Source organism: Sapajus apella, unplaced genomic scaffold, assembly GCF_009761245.1.
Source record: "Sapajus apella isolate SASKATOON/1434 unplaced genomic scaffold, GSC_monkey_1.0 scaffold44, whole genome shotgun sequence".
Classification (NCBI taxonomy): domain Eukaryota; kingdom Metazoa; phylum Chordata; class Mammalia; order Primates; family Cebidae; genus Sapajus; species Sapajus apella.
The window spans coordinates 5,783,992-5,795,228 of record NW_022436984.1 but is presented as its reverse complement, the minus strand read 5'-3'; the positions used below and the strand labels follow the sequence as shown (position 1 = coordinate 5,795,228).

At 39.4% G+C, this 11,237-nt stretch overlaps 1 protein-coding gene and 1 pseudogene across 4 annotated transcripts in view; both read right to left on the bottom strand.

Annotated features, from left to right (window-relative positions):
* SLC30A6 (solute carrier family 30 member 6) overlaps window positions 1-11,237 on the bottom strand; it is a 61,584-nt gene that overhangs the window by 17,738 nt on the left and 32,609 nt on the right. For 3 of the 4 annotated variants that reach the window (XM_032239240.1, XM_032239241.1, XM_032239242.1), the window contains 3 exons: window positions 8,798-8,846; window positions 8,298-8,417; window positions 1,513-1,615 (listed from right to left, as the gene is read on the bottom strand). In XM_032239240.1, the coding sequence (XP_032095131.1) occupies window positions 1,513-1,615; window positions 8,298-8,417; window positions 8,798-8,846 (272 nt within the window). The remainder of the gene's footprint in view (window positions 1-1,512; window positions 1,616-8,297; window positions 8,418-8,797; window positions 8,847-11,237) is intronic. The other variant, XM_032239243.1, reaches the window with a different exon arrangement.
* LOC116524135 lies at window positions 1,624-5,524 on the bottom strand (annotated as a pseudogene).

The following is an 11,237-nucleotide window of genomic DNA, read 5'->3' as shown; positions in this document are numbered from 1 at the left end:
GCGGGCCTGTAATCCCAGCGACTCAGGAGGCTGGGGCAGGAGAATTGCCTGAACCCGGGAGGCGGAGGTTGCGGTGAGCCGAGATCGCGCCATTGCACTCCAGCCTGGGTAACAAGAGCGAAACTCCGTCTCAAAAAAAAAAAAAAAAAAGAAAATAATAAACAAAGGTCATAACCAAATTACACAATAGCCAAAGCACATTTACTGATGGAAAATAAGTATCTAAAAAAAATTTCAGGCCAGGTGCAGTGGCTCACACCTATAACCCCAAGCACTTTGGGAAGTTCAAGGCAGGTGGCTCACCTGAGGTCAGGAGTTTGACATCAGCCTGACCAACATAGTGAAACCCCAGCTCTACTAAAAATAAAAATTAGCCAGGTGTGGTGGCACGTGCCTGTAGTCCCAGCTACTCAGGAGGCTGAGGTAGGAGAATTGCTTGAACCCAGGAGGCAGAGGTTGCAGTGACCTGAGATCACGCCACTACACTCCAGCCTGGACAACAGAGACAGACTCCGTCTCAAAAAAAAAAGAGAAAAAAAAATTTAAATAACATTGTTTTCACTTGAAACATAATAATAATTTTAAATTTATGATTTTGTCACATTATAAATATAGGAGGATTTGTGCCTATTTTACGGGTTAATGGGACTTTCATCTGGTTCTTACTATATGAATTTCAGAGATTAGTGTTTGACTTCATTTCCAGCAGGGGCTTCCAGTAACTAAACATTTCATAATCTGCACTGTTAAAGGGAGGGCAATAAAAAACTTTATTTTGCTTTGTTTCTTTGAGATGGAGTCTTGCTCTGTCACCCAGGCTGGACTGCAGTGGCACGATCTTGGCTCACTGCAACCTCCGACTCCCGGGTTCAAGCAATTCTCCTGCCTCAGCCTCCAGAGGAGCTGGGATTATAGGTACATGCCACCATGCCCAGCTAATTTTTGCATTTTTTTTTTTTGTTTTTAGTAGAGACATGGTTTCACCATGTTGGCTAGGCTGGTCTCAAACTCCTGACCTTATGACTGGACCACCTTGGCTTCTCAAAGTGCTGGGATTACAGGTGTGAGCCACGACGCCCAGCAAAAACATTTTGTAATTTAAAAATATGGCCACACACAATGGCTCACACCCATAATCCCAACACTTTGAGAGGCCGGGGCAAGAGCATCGTTTCAACTCAGGAGTTTGAGACCAGCTTGGGCAACATAGTGAGAGCTCATGTCTACAAACATCTTAAAAAATTAGCTGGGTATGGTGGTGTGTGCCTATAGTCCTAGCTACTCTGGTGACGGTGGGCAGGTCCTTTGAGCCTGGGAGGTCAAGGCTGCAGTGAGCTGAGATCCCACCGCTGCATTCCAGTCTACGTGACAGAGCAAGATCCTGCCTCTAAAAGAAAAAAATAATAAATTACAATTTAAAAACAAAAATAAAAATTTCATAATCTGGTAGAAGAACATATACAACTTTTTAATCTGGTAGAAGGACATGGCTAATATTAAGCACGTGCTTACCTGGAGTAAGACTTTCCCACTGTACACACTCATGGGATACATAGTGCCAAACGTCATCAAGGCAATGGCTATTGCAGAGGCAGTGTCTACAGCAAAATAATTACTAAAAGGAAGAAACAATTCTAAATCTTAAATTTATATCTCACTGGGCATATTATAGTTAAATCTCCTGAACATTAACTATCTAAAGCAACAGGATTGAACAACAGGACAAAATTTTATCACAAGCGACCACTACTCATAAAGACACATTTCAAAGAAAAAACTTCAGTTTTTAGAATTCTTTTCTGTCAAAGTTTAGTAGAAAAATAACTAATAATTATGTTCATTAGTAGGAAGAGCTATGATGAAAAAAAAAAAAGGGCATTTCCCCATCATGCATTTTTTCTGTCAAACTACTTGTCAACTAGAAAGATCTGAAATATATTCATTTGCTTGAGACAAACAAAAAACTTCAACTCATAATTTTTTTTAAGAGACAATAAAAGGTTTTTTTATTCAAAGGCATAACTGGATAAGTTGATTTGTTTATAACCATTCTTGTGAAATACTTTTCAAAAAAATGTAACCAACTTCTTTGCATATAGCAGACACATACCTCAACTATGATGACCTAATTTTTGGTGGATAATGTATATGATTAAGCAGAAATAAGCAAACTCACACTGGTAGGTTATCAAATATTCAGTCAAAACTCCATTTGTGGCCCCCAATTCTTGATTGATTTCTATTTCCACTTCATCTACAATCTTGTCAACTTCCTGAGCGACTCTCTTGTCGACTCTTGACTCTTGTTTTCCTGACTGGCCACCAGATCAACCCCCTGACTGGCATGACCGGCCCGACCAGCTACTTGACCAGCCACTTCTCTGTCTGGAATTAGAAGATGTGTTTCCATCACAATTTTCTTCAATTTCAGGTAACTTGGCTGGCACTGAGTGTATCCAGTCGGAATCATGCCACTCTGCCTTTAGCCTTTCTTCTGACTCACTTGTAGGAACATCAAAGCAAACACCCATATTTCCTTTCAGGAGGCAGATTCGGATAATCTGAGACACTGCAATACTACTCACTCAGCTTTCTGTTAAGTTCTTTCCAAGCACAGCTGACATCCTATATTTCCTCTAAGCTTTCCAGAGTCATGGTCACAAACTCCCTATCAGAGGTGATCAAAGATCGTGGTTCAAAGCTTGATGCACCAGAAATGTGGGCTAAAGTTGCAGCCAATGCATCCACTGCCCCTTTCTCTACTATCAGTCTCTGAGCTGATGGTCAGAAAAAATCAACAGCAACATAAGAAATGGAAGCCAGAGACCTGATGGTATCTGTGCTTTTAGATTTAACTAAATCCACTGCAGAAGGAACACCTACACATTTAAAAGTAATTCCTGCTTTTTGTTCCACATATCTTAGTTGACCTCTTTCTCTTGGTTGATCTCTTTTCCTTGGTTGACAAAACATACACAAATCCCTGTCCATCCAGCTCTCCCTGTGCATCCAGAACGATGGATATAGGACTCAACATCCTGAGGAGGAGAACTTTGAATCATCAGGTCAACTTCAGGAATGTGCAAACCATAGGCAGCCACATTGGTTGCCACCAAAACTTTAAAACTACCTTCCCTGAAGCCTTTTTGTGTAATTTATCTTTATGACTATGCATTGTCCCCACGTAAACACTGGGTATTTTGTTTTATGTGTTGATTCATGGCCATTTCAGTTACATTCTTCTTGGTCTCCCAGAAAATAACAGCTCACCCTTCAGACCCACTGTAGACTTGAAAGACATCTCCAATAACTGCTGGCCTCTGAGACCAATGACACTGGATGGTCAAGGGTTCCACAGTAGTTGCAGCCTTTTGAGTCATTTTTCCAACAAGGTAAACCTGATAATATCTGGATTTCATGTATTTTTTTGCAACTTTGTATACCCACTGTGGGCAAGTTGCAGTAAAAAGTAAAGTCTGAGGACTGTCTTCAGAATTAGTTTTGTAGGATTTGTGAATAATATCTTCAAGTTGTTCAGCAAAACCTATATCTAACATTTGATCCACTTCATCACGCACAACATAGTGCAGTTTAGAAAGATCCAATTGGCCACTCTGCAGATGGTCTTTGGTATGACCAGTGTCCCAACAAAGATGTCAATACCATTTTGAATATGATTAACTTGGCTTTGAAATGATGTTCCATCATAAAAACATGCCACACTGAGTTTCCTAGTAATATCTTTGAAGTCTTTTGCTACTTGATTTGCCAGTTCCCTTGCTGGAGCCAAAATAAGTACCTTTGGTGAGCGGCTTTTTAAAATTGTTTCTTGATTTCTTTGGAGTCTTTCAATCAAGGGGATGGCAAAAGAGAATGTCTTTCCTGTTCCTGTCCATGCTTGAGCTATTAAATCTTTTCCTTCATACACAGGACCAAAGGTCTTAACTTGAATAGGAAAGAGATATGTTACCCTTTGACCTTTCAGAAGCTTTATAGTCTCTTCAGAAATAGGGAAATTGGAGAAGGCGCCTTCTTTCTGTTTATGTGTTAAGGCCTTCTCTAGTTTATTATCACTTGATTTATGTGTAGAACTATCTAAGTATGACACTTGGTTTGATTTTTTTTTCCATATTCATTAATATCTCCATTTGGTAGATCTTTTCTTCTTGACTTACAAGATTTACAGAATTCATCTGAAAGTCTATTAAATCCTTCTTCAGTGTCTCCATTTAGCTTCTCTTTCATTTTAGCTTTTTTGGCCTTGGGAGCATCCAGGTCATCTGTAACACCATTTTCTCTTGTTTCTGATTTCTCATCCGAGTCATAATAGTGCCTTGACTTCCTTTTGTCACCCCAGCATTGTGTAACGTGTTTTCAGCTTATCCTGTTTAAATCTTCATAACAACCCTATAAGGGAAGTATAGGTCCATAATCCCTTATCTGAAATTGCGATATCCATAAAGCTCTTTTGCCTTTTCTTCTGGCTCTTGGACTCCTCCAAGGGTGCTTCTAGCTGCATATGTTCCCCCAGAGGAGTTTCCCAGGCATTACTGGCTACTGCCGCCTCCCTCTGGGTGCAGTGGCCACAACCACCTATGGGCAGCAAAGGAAGTGGGGACAGAGCGACTGCCCAGCCTTGACTGTGCGTCACTTGACTAATAATTTTTGATACAGAAAGACTAATGGAATCTATCAGTAATTATATCCATTTTCCAATGAGTGATAATTATTTCCAATAAAACTTCAAATTCCCCAGGAAGTTCCCCAGGTAAGATTCTCCAGGAATTTTTTATGGTAACATTATAGCTGACATCAACAGTTTAAACTGGCTGAAGTTCTACCAACAATACAGACCAAAAATGCCAATAATTACAAGTTGATTGTGCATTCTTTTCTACTTTTCCCCACATGCTGGGAATAGAGATGTGAATGAGACACAATCCTTGCCCTAGAAATAATAGGAGATACACATGTGAAAAACATGAAGCACTTTAGGCACTAAGGCAGAAATGTCTACAGAGTACCATGGCTGTACAAAAGATTGAGTGACAAGGCTACTGGGGTGGAGATAATCCAGAAAGACTAAATATAAAAAGAGGAGGTGAGATTTGGGCAGAACCTTCAAAGATGAGCAAGTGAAAGCCACATGTATAGGGGCATGAAAACCCTGACCCAGCAATAAAACCACAAAAATGGTCAGGAGTACATAGAGGGATGGTTAGTAAGGTTGATAGGGGCCTGATTACACAGGACTCTGTGCCCAACTTCAATTTTTGCAACTATGCAAAGGAGAGGGTTTTGAAATAGGAAGATATTATGTCCAAACTAGCAAATTTGAATAATCACATTAGTGACAAAATAAAAGATAATCAGCAATGGATGAGAATGAAAACTAGAAGACCAGAGGCTATTCTAATTAGACCAAAGAAATGATGATAAAGGTCTTAACTGGGACAGAAGCAGTAAGAATGGTAAAGAGGAGACAGCCTGTCACCCAGGCTAGAGTGCAGTGGTGCAATCTCAGCTCACTGCAACCTCTGCCTCCTGGGTTCAAGCAATTCTCCTGCTTCAGCCTTCCAGGTAGCTGGGATTACAGGTGTGTGTTACCACATCCAGCAAATTTTTGTATTTTTAGCAGAGATTTTTGTATTTTAAGTAGAGACGGAGTATTGCCATGTTGGCCAGGCTGGTCTTGAACTCCTGACCTCAGGTGATCTGCCCACCTTGGCCTCTCAAAGTGCTGGGACTACTGGCATGAGCCACTGCACCCAGCCAAATAAATAAATATTAATAAACAATTATACAAGGCTTGGAGATGAATTAGAAATGGCTTGGGGAGTGGCAAGAGGAGAGGAAGGAGGAAAAGTAGGTATTTAAGGATGCATTGCAGTTCTTAAAAAAATTAAAATATTGGGGGAATGTGAAGGGATGGTTAACAGATATAAAAATATAGTTAGAATGAATAAAATCTAGTATTTGATAGCAAAACAAGGTTACTACACTCAACAATAATTTATTGTACATTTTATTTTATTTTTTTTTTTTTTTTTTTTTTTTTTTTGAGACGGAGTTTCACTCATGTTACCCAGGCTGGAGTGCAATGACGCGATCTCGGCTCACCGCAACCTCCGCCTCCTGGGTTCAGGCAATTCTCCTGCCTCAGCCTCCCGAGTAGCTGGGATTACAGGCACGCGCCACCATGCCCAGCTAATGTTTTCATATTTTTAGTAGAGACGGGGTTTCACCATGTTGACCAGGATGGTCTCGATCTCTTGACCTCGTGATCCACCCGCCTCGGCCTCCCAAAGTGCTGGGATTACAGGCTTGAGCCACCGCGCCCGGCCTATTGTACATTTTAAAATAAACAAGAGCATAATTAGATTGTAACACAAAGAAAAAATAAATCCTTGAGGTGATGGATACCCCATTTACACTGATATAATTATTACATACTGTATGCCTGTATCAAAATATCTCATGTACTCCATAAATATATATACCTGCCAGGCATGGTGGCTCACGCCTGTAATCCCACCACTTTGGGAGGCCGAGGTGGGTGGATCACCTGAGGTCAGGAGTTCGAGACCAGCCTGGCCAACATGGAGAAATCCCATCTCTATTAAAAACAACAACAACAACAACAAAACAACTATATATATATATATATATATATATATATATATATATATGTACTATGTACCCACAAAAGTAAAAAATTAAATAAATTAGATAAACACAGAATTATAATATGACTCAATAATTTCACTTCTGGGTATATACCCCCAAGAATTGAAAGGAAGGACTCAGATCTATTTGTATACTCATGTTCATAGTGGCATTATTCACAATAGCCAAAAAGTGGAACCAATTCAAATATCCACTGATGGATAAATGGGTAAACAAAATGTGGTATGTACATGGAATGGAATGTGATTCAGCCTTAAAAAAGAAGGAAATTCTGCACATACTACAACATGGATTAACCTTGAGGACATTATGCTAAGTGAAATAAATAGGCACAAAAGAACAAATATTATATGATTTCATTTCTATGAAGTACTTAGAGAAATCAAATTCATAGAGACAGAAAGTAGAATGGTGATTTCCAGGGGCTGTGAGGACGAGGAAAAGGAAAGCTGTTTAATGAGTTTCAGGAAGGAAAGAGGAAAAAGGTTCTAGAGAAAGATGGTGTAATGGTTGCATATAATGTCACTAAATTGTACACTCAACATAAATTAAAAAACTCTGTGTTGGGATTACAGGCGTGAGCCACTGAGGCGGGCATATCACCTGAGGTCAGGAGCTCGAGACCAGCCTAGCCAACACTGCAAAACCCCATCTCTACTAAAAATACAAAAATTAGCCGGACGTGGTGGCAGGCACCTGTAATCCCAGCTACTCAGGAGGCTGAAGCAGGAGAATCGCTTGAACCCAGGAGGTACAGGTTGCAGTGGGCTGAGATTGTGCCACTGCACTCCAGCCTGGGCAACAAGAGAGAAACTCTGTCTCAAAAAAAAAAAAAACAAAAAAAAAACCCCAACTCTATGTTATGTATATTTTAATGCAATTTAAAATAAGAATGCATTGGTCTAAATGACAGTATTTTTCTTGTATCTCCCATTCACTGAGATGGGAAATATAAGAAAAAACAGTTTCAGTGTTAAGGGAAAATAGGTTCAGATTAAGTAGACACAAATAGAAGTTAGGAAGATACGCCTTTTGGAATTCAATAGAAATGTGGGCTGGAAATAAAAATTAGGGAATCCCACAGAAGTAGCAAACAAAAACAAATACTTGCATGTGATTTTTAAGGAAAACACACAAAACAGCAAGAAGAATAAGGACAAATTCTTGTAAGGACTAATATTTAAATGGTGGGTAGCCAAAGAATCATATGCCATAACATGTTAAGCTTAAAGCAGCTGTAAAGCCTATTTCCTAAAAGGCTTTAGTTTTGAAAAATTGTTTCACACCTACGTCCTCTTCTCCTCCCTCTCTCAGCAATAGTGGCTGTGGTTCAGATTTATTACTGTTCTCTTTTCTGTTTCACTCATCAGGTCAGCAGTAGGGAATTTAAATTGTTTTCCAGTCTGCATTATAGATTGTGGTAAGAAATACTCATTGAACCCAATCCCCTTGATTTTTCAGATGAAGACACCTGAGGAAAAGACGTGATCTAAGTTACATGGGTCATAAGCAAAACTGCTAGAAGCCTGACCACTATCCATACTGCTGATGCCCTTAAAAGTGAGGCCCTAGAAATCAAAACATACTTGACAATAATAAAAAATACTCACTTAATTTCAATGAGCATATAAGTAATACAAAGAGCAAATGCTCCAGCAAGATCAATCAAAACAAACGGATTCATTCGGGGAAGGAAGATACTGCTAAGTCCTGGAATAATTCCACACAAGCTAAAAAAAAACAAAAAAAACAGAAAGAGTATCCATTAGCAGAACTCATAAAACTGGTGACAACCTTGTAAAAGATAACTTGTATTTTGGTACCATATAGTATACTTCTTTTTTTTTTTTTTTAAATCACAAGCTCATTGCTCAGTATCACAGAACATAGCGTACTTCTTAAAGAAAGCAAAGAGGATTTGCAAACAAAGCTCTTTCACTTATAAAGTTCTTTTTTGTATCATCAATTAAAAAGTAAAGGGAGAATAACAATCTGATCTGTGTGATTCATGTAGTAACCTCAGCAATGAATAACTTAAGTTCCCATGATAGACACATTTCTTGTGTATTCCTTTAAATTATGCATATCATGAAACTCCATAACATCTTACCTTCGACTAAGATCTGCAACATGCTCTTGAAGCCAGCTCGTACTAGCAGCTTTAAGAAGAAAATACTTAAATTACCTATCTAGAAGAAAAAACCCACTACTCGAAATATTTGAGTTATTTAATTAAAAAAAACAAATTTGGCAGTGACTGAATAACATTACAAAAGAACATGCTACTCCTCAAATCCAGAAATTTTTCCTCTTTTATACCCTTATGCCACTAAGTCAAAAGCAGTTTCAACTATTATACAATACACAGTTGACTCGAAGGAATTAGTGAACTTAGATATGTCATTGTTATTATTGATTTGAAGTTTTGAAGGTTCTTTATACTTTTTGTTGAGATGGAGTTTCACTCTTTTCGCCCAGGCTGGAGTGCAATGGCATGATCTTGGCTCACTGCAACATCCGTCTCCCAGGTTCAAGTGATTCTCCTGCCTCAGCCTCCCGTGTAGCTGGGATTACAGGAGAGTGCCACCACACCTGGCTAATTTTGTACTTTTAGTAGAGATAGGGTTTCACCATATTGGTCAGGCTATTCTTGAACTCCTGACCTCAGGTGATCTGCCTGCCTCGACCTCCCAAAGTGCTGGGATTACAGGTGTGAGCCACCATGCCCGGCAGTTCTTTATACTTTTAAGCTAGAGCTTCTAAATCTGTGTGCTGAGAATGGGCTATAGGTATAGGCTGAGTATCCCAAATCTGAAAATCAAAAATCCAAAACTTTAAGCACCAAGATGATACTCAAAGGAAATGCTCATGAGAGTATTTTGACTTTTGAATTTTCAGGTTTGGGATGCTCAACCCATACATATAATTGAAACACTCCAAAATCTAAAAAAACCTAAAATGTGAAACACTCCTGGCCCAAAGCATTGGGGCCCCTGGCCCCAAGATAAGGGATGCTCAAACTACATATGAATGATTAATTCCCTCAGCTCTCAAAAAAGCCAGGTGAGGACCTGGGTACCTACAAAGACACTTCCAGTTACTATTCTTGGAAATTCTTGGATAAGTAGCCTGTGCCTAGGCTCAAGAATCATCTTCCATTCATCTCAGACTCCTACAGAAATATCAATTTTTAAAATGCGTACCATGATGTAAAAAACATTGGCAAGACTTATGCAAATGAAAAATAGTTGAGCAGTTAAGTAAGATGTCTGAATATCTGGCTTCAAATCGTAGCTCTGCCAGTAACTAGACGTGCAGCACTGGGTGAGTGATTTAATCTCTCAATGCCTTAGTGTAAAATGGGCATAATAAAGGTATTTTGTAATACAAAATATTTTATTTTGTAATAAAAGTATTTACATTTACTTCATATGGCTAGAATTAAATTAGTTATTCTATGTAAAGTATTTAGCAGTGCTTGGCATAAAGAAAGTGCTTAATATTATTTTCCACTCAAATTTCAAGTAATTTCACAAATCTTTTTTCTTTTCTTTTTTTTTTGAGATGGAGTTTCGCTTTTGTTGCCCAGGCAGAAGTGCAATGATGTGATCTCAGCTTACTGCAACCTCTGCCTCCTGGGTTCAAGGGATTCTCCTGCCTCAGCCTCCCGAAAAACATGGCGCCTGCCACCATGCCCAGCTAATTTTTGTAACTTTTTAGTAGAGATGGGGTTTCGCCATGTTGGCCAGGCTGGTCTTGAACTGCTGACCTTGTGATCTGCCTGTCCTGGTCTCCCAAGCTGCTGGGATTACAGGCGTCAGCCATCGCACCCGGCCTTTTTTTCTTTTTTGAAGCCAGAGTCTTGCTATGTTCCCCAGGCTAGACTCAAACTTCTGAGCTCAAGCAATACTTCCACCTCAGCCTCCCGAGTAGCTGGGACTATAATCACATGCTACCACGCCCAGCTAATGTCACAAATCTTAATGTTTCTGGGAACCTTCATTTCCAGTTAATGAAAATATAAGCTAGGCTGGGACTGCTCACGCCTGCAGTCCCAGCACTGTGGGAGGCTGATGTGAGAGGATTGTTTGAGCCCAGGAGTTTGAGACTAGCCTGGGTAAACAAAGGGAGACTTTGTCTCTCTAAAAAATAAAAAATAATAAGAATATAAACTATATAACTTTTCTGGAAATAAATTTGGCAATATACATCAAAGCTTTTAAAAAATACCCTTTTTCTGAGCTGAAGTAGAGTTACAAAGAGGAAAAAAAAAAGAAAAAAATACTCTATTTTAAATCCAGTAAGTAATTCCTTCTCTGGGAATTTATCCTACAGAAATAAAAAACGCAGGCCGGGCGCGGTGGCTCAAGCCTGTAATCCCAGCACTTTGGGAGGCCGAGGTGGGTGGATCACGAGGTCAAGAGATCGAGACCATCCTGATCAACATAGTGAAACCCTGTCTCTACTAAAAAAAAAATACAAAAAATTAGCTGGGATTACAGGCACGCACCACCATGCCCAGCTAATTTTTTGTATTTTTTTTTTAGTAG